The sequence below is a fragment of the Candoia aspera genome, chromosome 5 (genome assembly GCF_035149785.1).
Source record: "Candoia aspera isolate rCanAsp1 chromosome 5, rCanAsp1.hap2, whole genome shotgun sequence".
Lineage (NCBI taxonomy): Eukaryota > Metazoa > Chordata > Lepidosauria > Squamata > Boidae > Candoia > Candoia aspera.
The window spans coordinates 27343857-27360183 of record NC_086157.1 but is presented as its reverse complement, the minus strand read 5'-3'; the positions used below and the strand labels follow the sequence as shown (position 1 = coordinate 27360183).

The 16327-nt window shown below is 45.3% G+C and overlaps 1 protein-coding gene across 1 annotated transcript in view; it reads left to right on the top strand.

Moving 5' to 3' along the window:
- The window catches only part of IPO5 (importin 5), a 55034-nt gene that overhangs the window by 33497 nt on the left and 5210 nt on the right, over positions 1 to 16327 (top strand). The window contains exons 23-24 of the mRNA XM_063304831.1: positions 10664 to 10883; positions 12087 to 12315. Of these exons, the coding sequence (XP_063160901.1) occupies positions 10664 to 10883; positions 12087 to 12315 (449 nt within the window). The remainder of the gene's footprint in view (positions 1 to 10663; positions 10884 to 12086; positions 12316 to 16327) is intronic.

The window sequence follows — 16327 nt, the reverse complement described above, 5'->3', positions numbered from 1 at the left end:
GTCTTCACCAGGTGCCTTATTGGGTTTCAGTGAGTGGATGATGTGTTTAATTTCTGTCACTGTTACTGGTAGCCAAGGAGGAAAATTATCAAGGGTCAGAGGCTCAGTAGTCATCTTTTCAGGATAGTCCTGCTTGGAGCTGGCAAATAGGGTAGTATAGAAATCCTCCCAGACTGAAGCTGAAATGGGGATATCAAGTAGGAGCTTACGCTCCTTCAACATGCCAGATATGATATTCCAAAATATGACTGGATTAGACCCTTTTGCTGACTTTTCTAGCTCAGACCAAACTGTAGCTGTATATCGAGCCTTCTTATTAGCTGTTGGTTTCTTATAATTGCGTCTGAACTTTAACATCTTGGCGTGGTTGTTTGGGGTGGGGTTTCTTTGAACCAGACGCATAGCTGCTCTTAGGGTCTTTCTTGAACAAGAGCAATCAAGATCAAACCAATCAGATCTTATGGGCTGTCGGTTCCTAACTGGCAGTTTATCTATTAAAAAGTTTCTTAATGTGCTGCACAAATTGGCATATCCAGTAAGGATTCTATTTGGGTCTTGAGTAGTTGTAACAACCATGTTCACCCAAGACTGGGCCCTCTCAGAGTTCATAAAATTAGAAATTGCCTTAGTATCCACCTTAGTCCATTTAAGCCTCATGTCTTGCCTCACTTCAAGGTTAGCAAGTAACCTCTTGTCACGTGTTGGCGATCGTAAATCGGAGTTACCGTAGAATTTAACTGCTAATGGTTGATGATCGCTGTCCTCCCTCACGTGAACTTGAATGTCTGAGAATAAGTTCGTTTTGTCTGTTGAGACACATATGTAATCCAAAACAATGCTAGGATTCCCAGCATGGAAGGTAAAGGGATATGTGAAGCAGCTGCCTTTGCCTCCTAGGATGTGAAGGTTGCATGTGTATATCAGAGAGATCAGTTTGGAGCCAGCCATGTTCCTTTTAGAGTCTCTAGAGTGCCAGGGTGGGTCGTTTGTTAAGTAGCTCTCAGGTATGATACCCAAGTGTACGTAATCATACAAAGAAGCCCCCACCCTAGCATTGAAGTCTCCCAGTAGGATCACAGTGGCTTTGGGATGTTTTATGTTTATCTCTATGACTGTCTTTTCTAATTGCACCCAAATATAAGAAGAGAAACAGGGAGAGGAGTATGGTGGTATGTATGCATTTAGCAGCACAACTTCAAATGATTTGTATTTGAATTGGATAGCTAGGAGATAGAAGGGGTCTTCTCTGAGGACCAATTGCTGCCCTTGCCAACCCAGCTCTGCCTTAGCAAGTACGCATAATCCCCCTGAGGCCCACCCTTTTGAATAAAATTTGCGTGCTGGTATAGACCAGGATCTGAAGCCTGTTAAGTGAGCTTCCTCATCACTGGTAGTTAGCCATGTCTCTTGGAGTGCTATGATGTCAAATTTGGAGAGGAATTCCAACAGATCTCCATATGACATTCTATTCTTCCATCCGACTATATTCCACGTGAATATCCGAATAGAGCTTCCTTGTTTGTTGTCAGGAGGGATGACTGGAGTTGTGCTGAGATCTGTAGTTGGATGGTGTGGCTCATGCAGTCATTCTACAGGTAGGATAAGATCCAGCATTCCTTCAGTATCTAGGAAGACACACTGGTTGAAATTTGGCCTTCCTTTACCGCTCTCTTGCTGCTGTGTGGGTTCAGGTGAATTGTGTGGTGGCTTACACATAGGGTGGTAGGCATCAACAGGTTGTTGTTTCACATCTGTGTCAGTGGCCAGAGGAGTTGTCTCAGTCTCAGGCAGTGGTCTTCCTACCTCAGAGACTGCCTTTACCATAATTTCCTCTGATTCCTGAGGCAGAGGTCTGCCTGGAGAGCTGGAGAAGGTGCCAATTTTTGAGTGAGCTAGACTGCTGTTATCTGTCTCAAACGTCTGGTGTGAGGGATTTGGATCTGCTCCAGGGGCCTCTGTATTGACGATCTGCATATCTGAGTTCCACCTGGTAAGGGAAGGGCACAAGTGCCAACAAGATCTTTCTCAAAGTTATTACAATTGCCTCGGGTAGTTCGCAAAACTAGATCGATTAGTGGTTTGGCTACTTTGCATGTTGCCACTAGAGTCTCTCTCAGATCATCCAGTCTTTTTATAATGTCAGCTTGTTCCATATGACAAGGCACTAAAGGAGTTAATCAAATTTCCCTCCAGAAGATCTTCTGTGCACTGTCTTGCTATAGGTAGTACAGAGTGTTTGTGTCATGTTCACCGTTCCAATGTTGCTGGTACATCGTAACATTTCGCATGTCATTTGGCTGATGCGTGTTTCGTCTGAGAGGGGAGGAGGATTCCATCTCGTGGGATTGTTATATGTTAGTAGCTGGATTGGAATGTGTTTGGGTTATCTCGTGTGTTCAAGGTTCCTTTCCCAGGACATCAGCAGAAACGGTTACCAGCACCTGGAGGGAGGGGAGTTTGCAACGGCAGGGCGAGGGGAGGGATTACGTTTGAGCCGAGGGTTTTTTAGTTTGTATTTGGCACACTTTTGCTCATTCTCAGCTTTCTCTGTATTTGCATACTATTCTTTAATAAATCAGATATCATTAAGTTCCTGCTTGTGAGTCTGAGTCTATTAGAGTAGGCAATCATTACATAAAGCTGAGAATCCAAAAAATTTTCCGTTAGCCCCTTTCCAGATTTATTTTGTGAGAGAGAAGTGCTAGCGATGAGCAAACCAAATCCCCAAACCACGGAAAGCGAGGAATCAAGTGAGGGGGAACCCAACTCCACAGTGATAAGAACAGAGAGAGTCCCTCCTCGAGAGCTTTCAGAAGTTCGAGAGGGGTCGAGCTCCAGCCTAGGAGAAGAGGAGGTTGGAGGTAAAAGAGCCCCTGAACCGACCGGTGAGTTGCCAGGTGAGCTGATCACTTGGGATGAAACACAGGGATCCCTACCAGGGATGTCCAAAACGTCTTGGAAACAGCGATACCCGAGTTCCCCAACTGTGGTGAGGCAGGAGGGAAAGGAGGATTCCCAAACCCCTGACCGTATAAGACTGGTGGAAGCCAAATTGGAGTCACTAGAATTTCTGTTTCGGAAAATATCCATGGACTGGGGTCCCCGGGAGAGGAGGAGAGAGGAGTCTAGTACTAGGCATTCGACTCCTTCTTTGCCCCCAACTTCCCCGGAGGAAAGGAGTAGGACCCGGCACAGAGAGGAAGCAAGAGCGCTGAGGGTGAGAATTTCAAAGTCCCCTCCTCGAGAGCGGAGATCCCTGGGAGCCAAAAGGAAGCCCGACCACCCAGCTGTGGCGAAGGGACTGCCCGGAGTGGGGGTTAAGGACTTTACCGTTAAATTTGATGGAGATCCAAGTAAGCTATCATTCTTCCTTACCAATGCAAGGAGTTATATGGATGAATGGGAGCAGTATTTTCGTTCAGAAAGAGCCAAGATTAATGCCATTGCCACTAAGCTCAAGGGGCGGGCTGCCGATTTGTTTGTGCAATTATGTCAATTGGATGCCCCTGAGCTGGAGGAGTTCGAAGAATTCCTGTGGGCGTTGAAACTACACTTTGAAGACCTGTTAGCTAAAGAAAGAGCAAAACGGGCGCTGAGGGAGCTGTGCCAGGGGCCACGATCGGTGGCAGACTACGCTCTGGAATTTAAGGCTCTGGCTGGGAAGGTTGAGGATTGGTTCCAATCCACATTAATAGAACTTTTTAAGGACGGTCTGAATACGGAGGTCCTGAGGTGGTCGCTCGGCAGGGACGACCCAGATACCCTGTATAAATGGATACAGCTGGCAGGGAAGGCTGAGCATGCCCATGAGACCTTCGCTCACAGGAAGGTGATGAGATATGCTGGGCTCAGCAAGGGTTCCCGCACTGCTGCGCCCACTGGAAAGTCCGGTCAACGTGCCTGGGAAGAGGAGAGGGAGCGCCGCTATGTGAAAGGGCAATGCCTCCGATGTGGGAAGGAAGGTCACCGAGCGGCAGCGTGCCCGAAGGGAAAGACCCATGATCGGGGAAGCCGTCGGGGAAATCTCCCTCTCTACCCAGGAAAATGAAGGCAGCCATGGCTGAAACTGAAGTGGAGGAGATTCCTTACTTCGGGGGCGAGGGGCAGCCCGATCTACTCCAGCTGGCGGGAAACGCCAGCCACCTGCTTTAAAGAGCGCCTGTGGGCAGGTGGTGGAGGATGGGCGCGAACGTATCTCGGTGAGTGCCAACTATCCCACACTGACCGTTAAAGTGAAGTTAGGCTCCCGCACAAGAACCATTGAAGTTTGGGCATTGATCGATTCAGAGTGTTCACGTTGCTTGATACACCCTGACGTGATGGCTGCTTTGGAGTTACCCAGCTTTCCACTACAACGTCCCATGATTTTCACCCAGCTGGATGGTTCTACGGCGGGGGGGAAACCAGTCACCCATTTCACGGGCATGGTGGCGTTGCAAATGGGCAGCCACTGTGAGGGGCTGCCGTTTGTGGTGGCGCCTGTGGGGGGTCCCTTAGTCATTCTGGGGATTTCTTGGTTGGTCCAACAAAACCCATATATAAATTGGGTGCACAGGACTTTGACTTTTGGGGATGGTTTCTATCAAGCCCCTGGGGAGGACGACGCTCCGGAGGCTGCAGTGGGGAGGGCGGCGGCAGCAACCCCGCATTTCGCTGTCACCCCACTGGAGGGCTTGCCGGAGCAATACCAAAGCTTTGCGGATGTGTTTGGTGAGAAGGAAGCGGACCAACTTCCACCTCATCGAAAAACTGACTGTGCGATAGAGTTGGTCCCCAACGCGCAACTGCCCAAACCAAAAATCTATGCCATGACGCAAAAGGAACTGGCGGCGTTGAGGGAGTTTGTGGACAAAAACTTGGCCAGGGGGTTTATTGAACCAGAAAATTCGCCAGTGGGCGCCCCCATCTTGTTCCGAGCGAAGAAGGATGGGACATTGAGACTTTGTACAGATTACCGCGGATTAAATGCGGTCTCGTTATTAAACAAATATCCTCTGCCGTTAATAAAAGACATGTTAGCACATCTGGCTAAGGGGAAAATCTTCTCTAAGCTGGATTTGCGGGAAGCCTATTTCCACATCCACATACAGGAGGGGGATGAATGGAAGACTGCTTTCAATTGTCCACTGGGTTCTTTTCAGTATAAAGTTTTGCCTTTTGGGTTAGCGGGGGCACCAGGGGTGTTCATGCAATTGATCGATGAAGTGTTACATGAACATTTGTTCAAGGGTGTACTGGTTTATTTGGATGATGTTTTGATTTATACTGAAACAGAAGAGGAACATGAGCGCTTGGTGAAACAGGTGCTTAGCAAACTGAGAAAGGCTGAGCTCTATGCTAAGCTTTCTAAGTGTGAATTTCATCAGACTCAGCTTGACTACGTGAGGTACAGGATCTCTGACAAGGGCATTGAGATGGATCCTGTGAAGATTCAAGCCATCTTAGGGTGGGAGCGCCCGCGCACCTGTAGGCAGCTCCAAAGTTTCCTTTGGTTTTCCAACTATTACCGCCAATTCATCCAGGGGTTCGCAGAAATTGCATTGCCTCTCACTGATTTGTTACGTACAAAGGGGTTAGGGGACACACGCAAGGTAAAGAACCCGGGGGCACTGCTCAATTGGACAACTGACTGCCAGTTGGCTTTCGACAAACTCAAAAGCCTGTTCACTGCTGAACCCATTCTTCAACACCCTGATCCCGCTAAACCCTTTGTGGTTCAAGTGGATGCTTCCAATTTCTCAATTGGAGCACTCTTGCTGCAAGCGGATGCTGCTGACCGCCTGAAGCCCTGTGCGTATCTGTCCCGGAAATTTTCCGAGACGGAAAGGTGATGGCATGTTTGGGAGAAAGAAGCTTTTGCAGTCAAGGTTGCTTTGGAGGCACCTCTTAGAGGGGGCTAAATGTCCTTTTGAAGTTTGGACTGACCATAAAAATTTGGAAGCGCTCAGCACGCCCCGTAAGCTCAGTCCTAAGCAGATCCGCTGGGCTCAATTTTTCAGTCACTTTGACTTTAAGTTGAAGTTCATTCCGGGCAAGAAAAACGTCCTGGCTGATGCGCTTTCCCGCCTGCCCCAGGATTCAGTCCAGGCACCTGACGTTGTGGGTACAGTGCGGACAGCACCCGAATTGGGGTTGCAAGCTGTCACACGCAGTCAGACTCGTGCACAGCTGCCCCCAGCTTCAGTTTCACCGGCTGGGGAAGGACACCAATTCCCTCGCAATTGCAACAACAGTTTCTGCTAGAGCTGAAATCTGACACTTGGTTGCAAGCGAATAGAGACAATGTTACATTTGACAGAGGCTTCGCTTGGAAGCAAAACCGCCTTTATGTCCCTGACAGTTTGCGCAGGGAAATTTTGATTAGGTCTCATGATGATAAAGTGGCTGGTCATTTTGGGTTTGTCAAAACCTTGCATCTGGTGCGCTGCCAATTTTGGTGGCCCACATTGAGACGTGATGTAAAAAGTTATGTTGCTTCTTGTCCTGTCTGTGCCATTTCAAAACGGAAGGGGGGCAAACCGCAAGGGCTGCTGCAGCCGGTGGCCAGCCCCTCCCGTCCTTGGGAGGAGGTTTCCATGGATTTCATTGTGGATTTGCCTCCTAGTCAGAGGAAGACTGTGATTTGGGTGGTAAAGGACTACTTTTCTAAGCAAGCCCATTTCATTCCATGTGCTGCCATTCTGTCTGCGCAGCAATTGGCCCGCCTTTTTCTAATCCACATCTACCAGGATTAGAAAAATTCACGGGAGCCCCTCCCGCTTGATCACGGACTGCAGAACACAGTTCACTTCCCAATTTTGGAGGGCATTTTTAAAGCTGGTGGGTACCAAGCAGGCGTTGTCCACTGCATCGCATCCAGAGACTGACGGATCTACGGAGGCTCTTAATTCGACCCTGGAGCAATTTTTGCGGGCATTTGTCAACTATCAGCAGGACAATTGTGTTGATCTGCTACCTTTTGCTGAGGTGGCTTATAACAACGCCGTCCATCAGAGCATGGGGCACACCCCTTTTCATACTCTGTTTGGCCGGGACTTTGTTCCCATTCCTGAGTTGCCTCGACCCTCCACACAGCCCTGCTCCGCTTCTGATTGGGCTGCTCAACTGGCTGATTCGTGGCCAGTGATTCAACAGGCGTTGGCTGATGCCCAATCTGCCTATAAACTGCACGCCAATAAGCGACGAGCCCTTCAACCTGCTTTTAAAGTTGGTGATAAGGTCTACCTTTCCACTAAGTTTATTAAGTCCCCTCAGCCCTCGAAGAAGTTGGCTCCTAAGTTTGTTGGACCTTTTCCCATTGTGAGAGTTGTTAACCCTGTCACATTTAGACTGGATTTGCCACACAATCTGAAACGTTTACATCCTGTTTTTCATTGCAGCTTACTCAAGCCTGTCAACTACTCAGATCACTGGCATCCACAACCCCCACCTCCTGCACCGATCATGATTGACGGGCAACAACATTTTGAGGTGAAGGAGGTCCTTGATTCTTGCCGACTACATGGCACTCTACAGTACCTTATTCGCTGGAAGCACTTTCCCCACCCTGAATGGGTGTTTGCCCGTGATGTCCAATCTCCTCTTTTGGTCCACCGCTTTCATCTAGCTTATCCTCTCAAAGCTGCTCCTTAATGTTTTTTGGGGGGGCAGTATGTCATGTTCACCGTTCCAGTGTTGCCGATACATCGTAACGTTTCGCATGTCATTTGGCTGATGCGTGTTTCGTCTGGGAGGGGGGGAGGATTCCATCTCGTGGGATTGTTATATGTTAGTAGCTGGATTGGAATGTGTTTGGGTTATCTCGTGTGTTTAAGGTTCCTTTCCCAGGACATCAGCAGAAACGGTTACCAGCACCTGGAGGGAGGGGAGTTTGCAACGGCAGGGCGAGGGGAGGGATTACGTTTGAGCCGAGGGTTTTTTAGTTTGTATTTGGCGCGCTTTTACTCATTCTCAGCTTTCTCTGTATTTGCATACTATTCTTTAATAAATCAGATATCATTAAGTTCCTGCTTCTGAGTCTGAGTCTATTAGAGTAGGCAATCATTACAGTTTGCCTGGGCCATCTTCTCTCAGGGGCTGGGCTGGTGAGGTGTCCTTGAGGTTATCTGAAGTCAAGTTGTCACTTTTGTTCTTTAAGGTGGCAGTGCTCTCTAGGTCCAGCTGGCTTAGGAGTGGGCTGAGTTCCTCTGAACAAAACACGCGTGTTGGGACTATTGAGAAGAGGTGCAGAAAGGGCCTCATTTTAAACAGCATGCTAGAGATTATGGGCTGCCTGAATGTAAGTAGAATTCACTCGCAGCCTCTGCTGAATGGGAGCCATTCAGCTTTTTCCAAATTGACCAGCTGCCTTTTGGATCATAGTAACTGGCTTAAAGATAAGATAATTGCTCTTTTGGATCTCCATCGTCCTCTGTTTACACTGTTGTTTAATATTTGTAGGGTAATTTGATTAGGCTGTAAGTAATATTTACGTTTTAAGTGTCTCTCTCCCTTGTTTGTGTGGCCAATAGGCACTTGTTTCTTGCCCTTCTCCACCTGTGTAATCAGCTCTCTCTGATTGCTAGCTGTCTTTCTCTTTCTTAATATGAGGGAAAGGTTACCTGTGACTTCCCTGCTAACTGCCTTTGTGGCACACCTCGTATGGGAAATCTGTGCTTCAGCAATGTTGTCATTTGTTTGATTTCCATTAAACTTCACAAAAGCTTCTCCCAGGGAAACCACCTTGTTCTCAATCATTGTCAGCAGCTCGAAGATGGAAAGAAGAGTTTGTGCTGTCAGCAGGCTTTGTCTGGTTAAAAAGTCAGTTATATTTTCGTTCTTTAAATTTATCAAGTTTGTATTCTCACTCCCATCCCGCGAAAGCTGTGCAGCTGCTGAACAGATAGCAGCAGTCTGTTCAAGTGGGGAGGGTGCGTCCTCTTCCATAGAAGAGGAGAAATCTATGAGTTGTTGGCTTTCAAGCTCTACTTGTAAGTCCCACTCTAGTGCGTCGTGTCCATTAGGGAGATTAGAGGGGATTAGGTTACTTACAGGAGATGGCTGCCTGCTTGTTAGGTAGCTGTCGACTTTCAGCTGTTTCGTGGGCTCGGGAGCAGCCTGTGTTCCGGAATGTGTGCGGCATCTCTTCTTTCTTATTCCCATGATAATTAACAGTGTCCCAGAATTTTCCTCCACTCTGTCTGCACGTTGAGGGCTCCAATAAGACAGCACCAGGCTGTCACACCAGGGGGCAAGTGTGGAAGATATTGAACAATAAAAAGTAATCCTTGGAGGAGCTCCTTACAGCAGTTGCTGCCTCGTTGCCATCTTCCTTCTACAAAGGAAAAAATAACATGAAGAAAACTACAGAGGAATTAGTTTAAACGTTCCTCAAAATTCTGATTCAAAGAGTATGAGAGGAAACAGTGATTAAAATTTCAAAAGTTCAGTATGGGCTTATACCAGCAGGGGATATGCAAACCAGATTCTTGGGCTTTATCAGGTCATTGAGGAAGGTATAAATGTGACAAAGAATCTTTACTACATGTTTGGGTAGAGAAAGTGTATGAGAAAATGAATGCTTGAATTATGGAATGTTTTGCACAAATTGTAATTGTAATTGAAGATTGGTTGCGGAATATGGCATGATGGAAATAAAAGAATCAGAATGGAATGCTTAGCAGTGGTTCATCATTGAGCAGTACTTCTTTTTTTCTATGCTTTACATTACATTGCTTAATCTGAAAGAAAAAATACAGAGGGAACGTATGTAACCTTTTGAAATGGAAGCATTTCATGGTGTTCTGGACAAAATATTTCCAGAACACTATGAACTTCTGGTTCAGAAGACTACCTTGGGGAAGACACCTGGACCACACCCAAACTAGCTAGATCAACTTGGAGAAATGGAACATTCTGAAATACTCTCGAACTGTCCTTTCCTGGAATGGTAGGTTTTATGCATCCCTAGTATTCCCTTTGGTCCAAAATGATTTCCCATACTAGCTTTAGAGGAATATGTTCATCCACAAGGATTTAGTAACCTATAGAATGATACTAGAAGGGACAAAGAAGTCAAGTTTTGTTTCGTTTTGTTTTTGTGTTTTAACATGTTTATTGTAATGTGGTTTTTCAGATCTTGATAATAAATTGTCATATTTTTGCATAAACCACTATGGAAAAGTTTGTGCATATTCAGAATATGTATAGCTTGAGTAACTGTTAAAACTGGCTGTGCTCTGCCTGATCACAAGAATATTAAAAGCTATGAAAGTCATTATGGGATTCATTTATACAAAATACAGTAGTTCAGGAGAAAGTAAGATTATTAAATAATTGTATTAGAGATATATATTTGCATCATATTTGCATTAGATAAATATATATAGGATTGTAACTGTTGTAATGACATATTTTATATTTTTGTTTTATTTTTTCTGTTATTTTTCTCACTTTTTTAAGCCCGTTACGTATTTCTTTATTTATATATGTATGTTATATGTATCTTTGTGTATTCTTTCTTTTTGCTTTTTTGCTTTTTCTCTTATTATTTTAAAAAGCAATAAATAAAGCTATGAAAGGCATTTCAAGCAGCATGTAGGTTGAGGTAGGATGGCAAAAGTTACACTTTGAATACACAAGAAACTGGATATTTATTTCTTTATTTGGACATTTTTCTTAATAGTGTCCACATAGGCCATGGCCTGACAGGCAGTGGGGTTTGTGCATTTTTGATGATGTCATAGAACACTGCAGTCCATCCTCATTCAAATACGCAGAATACTTCTTGAGACCTATGCTACAGTCTGTGTGCGATAATAGTCCAGAGGTTAGACAAGCAGCTGCATACGGTATTGGAGTTATGGCACAGTTTGGTGGGGACAACTATCGGCCTTTCTGCACAGGTATGTGTACTCAAGGTTTTTCTCAGTCTGATCTAAACAAGTATTACTAACGTATTTCTAAAAAGGGGTACTTTGTCTTCTTTAAGCATATAGAGCAGTGTTTCTCAATCTTGGCAACTTTAAGACATGGGCATGGCTGCCTGGGGAATTCTGGGAGTTGAAGTCCACACGTCTTAAAGTTGCCAAGGTTGAGAAACACTGATATAGAGTAACTAGTAGGCATTTCAGAGGCATAGATACATGAAAACTAAATCTGTCTCTAACACTTTAAAGTTTGTGTGCCCTTCCCTGGCACTGTGTAACAGCTGTGGAGGATATTTCTAATATCAGACATGCTTGTTGGAATGTCAGTGATTCAATCAGTGATGGGCACTACTGAATGGAAAAAGTGAAATTCATATGCTGTAGTAGGACTTGAACATTTCCCATTTTAATTCCATCGAACTGCATATTAGCACATGAGCTTTATCTCTCAGTTGCCTCAGTTTACTGAATTGTTAATTAAGAGAATGCTTATCAGAACTGCAGCTTGCTTTACTTACTAATAAAAGAGATAAGCTGACCACAAAGGAAAGATAATAGGCTGAGGAATTGGCAGTTAGGAAAAAGGATAAAGGAAAGTCTGTGCCCCTGAAAAAACTAGCTATTGACTGTTGCCACATGACTCATCACAGCAAAGCAAAATATGACAGATTTTCAACCAAAAATTATTGTTTGTAACTTTGCCCACAGATTTTGTTGATCCTTTTTTTCTGCTAGAACTATATCTTAAATGCTTTGAGATTAGGGTTATTCGTGGTCTTCCTTTCTTTTACGTTTGCAACAACCTCTTAAAATAGAGCAGAGAGACTAACCAAATGTTCCTCCGCTGACGTTCCAAGACTGAGCTGGAATTTAATTATGATCCAACTGTGTCGGAGTCTAATGATACATGTTACCTCACACTTGTCACCACTTATGATTAACAAACTACTTCTACTTTTCTAGAAGATTATTGGGGAGAATGTATGTAACTATCTTTTAATCATGCTGTACAGTATCATGATTGGATGCCATATTCTGGCTGGAAAAGAACACTTTTTTCTTCAGCATTTTCTTGCAAGCCCTAGTTGTCAGTGTGCTTTAAAATGTCATATCTGAATGCTGATACTAAAATATTATATTATGAAATACCAAGATTTTTTTCAAATTTTATGTTATCAGAGGCGCTTCCATTACTGGTGCAAGTTATTCAGTCAGCAGATGCCAAAACCAAAGAAAATATCAACGCAACAGAAAACTGCATTTCAGCAGTTGGGAAAATCATGAAGTTCAAGCCTGACTGTATAAATGTTGAAGAAGTACTGCCTCACTGGTTATCGTGGCTTCCTCTTCATGAAGACAAAGAAGAAGCTGTTCATACATTCAATTACTTGTGTGACTTAATAGAGAGGTAAGAAGAAAATACCTATGTAGACATAAAATCGTATTTTCCTTAAATTCATTTCTTTTCAAGTTATATAATATTTGGTCTAAATTTTATCTTCATGTGTTACCTTGTTACATTTCACTGTTAGCCAATATAACTCAGTCTGCATAACTATCAAATTCAAATATTTCATTACTTTTGATAGATTTTCACTTTGAATTTCCTGTATACTTGTATCTCATCACAAGTAGATTCAAATGCTTTTTCTTAATCTATCTGTATTCCATGAATTTTCTGAAAACTAAAGAAATCTGTTCCTCCTTAATCTCTACTCCCCTCTAACTGTATAATGTGTTGGATAATTATTTGACTTACCGTTGTGGTACAAACATTATAAAAGGTCTTAACACGCCAGGTCTAACCATGTTATTGTCTCATCTAATTTGGTTGCATATTTGAATGTTGGAGGTTTAAAAACTTTTTTTTAAAATTAGGGGCAATTTACACCATTAATACTTGGACAAAACAATGTTTCCATATCTCTTAGGCAGGATTGCTGATTTCATTTTAATGATTCAAATATTTGTTTAGCAAATGCAGCTTTGTTCTAAATTATCCTTAAATATTTTAGAAAAGGAAAAGTCTAATGTACCAATTTTGAGTTCTTATTGCTACATTTGTTTGGGTAAAGCTGTTTTAATATACAGTTTCATAGACACAGGTGTCCCAGTCAATTGCTGAAACACTTCTAACATAAGACATTTCTGATTATTAGATCAAGAGATCAAAGCTGTAATGGTTGCCTAATCCCAAATACTCAGTCTCACAAGCTCGGGCTTAAAGATAACTGATTTATTAAAGGAATAGTATGCAAATACAGAGAAAGCTGAGAATGAGCAAAAGTGCGCCAAATACAAACTTAAAAGCTTTGCCTGCAAGCTAGTCCCGCCCCAAGCACCCGTCAGTACGCACCCCCTCCCAGGTGCTAGGAACCGTTACACACGCCTGGGAAAGTAACCTTGAACAGGATTGCAAACCCAAACACACATTCCAAAGCTCCAAAACAACGGAGGGCGGAGGAATGGAAAAACCCTGAACGAGCGAATGAACACGGAAAATAACTTGACATGTGAAACGTTACAATGTTAACAGAACATTGAAATGGGAAACATGACATATCGCCCCCCCCAAAACAATGCTATGGAGCGGGTTTGTCGGGGTAGGCAGAGTGAAAGCGTGCAACTAGACGAGGCGAGTGCACATCGGGGGCAGCCACCCATTCAGGATGAGGAAAATGTTTCCAACGAACGAGGTACTGCAAAGTGGACCGCTGGCGACGAGAGTCTAGGACCTCTGATACCTCGAAGTGTTGCTGGTTGTCAATCATGAGAGGAGGCGGTGGAACCGGTTGGGGATGCCAGCGGTCCGACGGCAGGTAGGGCTTGAGCAGGTAGGGCTTGGGCAGGTAGGGCTTGGTTCAGTAGTGAAGATTTGTTTAAGCGCTTCGAATGCCTGTTGATAGGTTGGAGTCCATTTAAGGAGCGCTCCTGGGTTCTTTGAACGCCGCGTACCCCCCTGCGCTTTAGTTTTCAACAGTTCAGTAAGGGGGAGGGCGATTTCAGCAAAATTTTGGGCAAATGCCCGATAGAAATTGGCAAATCCAAGGAAACTTTGTAATTGTCTCCTGGTACGTGGAGGCTCCCATGCTACAATAGCTTCCACTTTAGCAGGGTCCATTTCAATGCCCTTAGTGGAAATTCTATATCCTAGATAATCAATTTGTGATTGATGGAAGGCACATTTAGACAGTTTAGCATACAACTCTGCTTTTTTCAATTTAGCAAGCACCTGACGCACCAAGTGAATATGTTCTGACATGTTTCAATATAAATCAATACATCATCCAAATACACCAGTACTCCCTTAAACAGGTGGTCATGCAAGACCTCATTGATAAGTTGCATAAAAACCCCAGGTGCCCCCGACAAACCAAAGGGTAAGACTTTGTATTGAAAAGCCCCGAGAGGACAGTTAAACGCCGTTTTCCACTCGTCCCCTTCCCTTATGCGAATGCAAAAATAGGCTTCTCTTAAATCCGGTTTTGAGAAGATTTTGCCTCTGGCCAGATGTGATAACATATCTTTGATCAGGGGCAAAGGATATTTATTTAATATTGAGACTGCATTGAGCCCGCGAAAATCGGTACAAAGCCTCAATGAGCCATCCTTTTTTGGTCTAAAGAGGACAGGAGCCCCTACCGGGGAGTTAGCAGGCTCAATGAAACCCCTAGCCAGGTTTTTGTCAATGAACTCCCTTAGCGTAGCCAGCTCTTTGGGAGACATGGGGTAGATCTTTGGGTGAGGTAACTTTACATTAGGCAAGAACTCAATGGCACAGTCTGTTTTTCGATGAGGTGGCAAGCGATCTGCTTCCTTTTCCCCAAACACATCAGCTAGATCCTGATATTGACTGGGCAAGCCTTCTAGTGGTGAAAGAGTTTGTACTGTAGTGCTAGCCACCCGACCTCCCTCCATGTCCTCTAACAAGTCCTTTTCAGGTACTTTATAAAATCCATCAGCAAACGTTACTGTTCTACGTAACCAGTTGATAAAAGGGTTTTGTTGCACAAACCAAGGCATTCCCAAAATCACCAAAGGGCCCCCTACTGGAGCTACGACAAATGGCAATTTTTCCCAATGGGTGCCCATTTGTAAAGCTACCAGTCCAGTAGAGTGTGTGACTGCCTCCCCCCCTGCCATGGTCCCATCCAATTGCGTGAAGATCATGGGCCGTGGCAGAGGGAACGTGGGCAGCTCTAGGGCAGCTACAATGTCAGGATGCATCAGCGAACGAGAACAACCCGAGTCCAGCATGGCCCAGACTTCGACAGTTTTAGTTCTAGAGCCCAATTTCACTTTGACAGTCATTGTAGGGAAGTTCCCACTCACCGAATCGTGGTCGCGCCTGGTTTCCTCCACCTGTCCAAGGGCGCCCTTCAGGACAGGTGGAAGGCGTTTCCCGCCGGCTTGTCGAATTGTAATTCCTCGTCCTCATCCCCGAATGGGAGGTCCGGAGGGTCGAGCTCAGCACAGGCAGCTTTCAGCTTGCGCGGCAGGGAGGGCGATTTTCCCGGTGCTTTCCCGGGCCGCTCTTCTGGTCGGCGCCTTGGGCACGAAGTAGCGCGATGCCCCTCTTTTCCGCATCTTAAACACTGCCCTCTCGCCAATCGTCGTTCCCTCTCTTCTTCCCAGGTTTTTGGCTTAGGGCGACTCGAAAATCCAGCGGCACGAGCCCCCTTCGCGGCTCGGGTCTGTCTCATCTCCTTGCTCTGGGCATACATTTGTAGGGCGCTTTCCGCACTACCTGCCAACTGTATCCAGCCATATAATGTTTTGGGATCGTCCCTGCCCAAAGCCCAACGGAAGATTTCCGTCTCCAGCCCTTGTTTGAACATTTCCACCAAAGTCGACTGGGACCAGTCTTCCACCTTCCCCGCTAGGGCTTTAAATTCTAAAGCGTAGTCTGCGACAGAGAGGGTCCCTTGGTAGAGTTTCCTCAGGGCGTTTTTTGCTCTCTCCTGGGCTAAGGGGTCTTCAAAATGCTGCTTCAGCGCCCACAAAAACTCATCAAAGTCCTCTAATTCGGTGGCTTCAGCTTGGCACAGTGTTACATACCAGTCAGCTGCCCTCCCCTTCAGCTTATTGGCAATGAAATTAATCTTGCCTTGTTCAGAGCGGAAATTTCGGCCCCAATCCTCCATATAATGTCTAGCATTGGTAATGAAGAAGGAAAGGGTAGTAGGATCCCCATCAAACTTTACCCCAAAAGGTGGGAAGGTTCTTACCGGCTCCACCGGCTGTGGTGGCTCCGCGAACAACAGCGGGCGTCGAGCCGCCAGTGGTGGCCGATCTCGGGACGCCCTTGGCTCTCTTCCCCCCATGGTCCGGGGAGTTAGAAGCTTGCTTCTTCCCCTGAATGACAGGGAACTCCGTCGGGGGGGGGGGGTAACAGCTGAGAGGGTTCCTCTTCCCAGTCT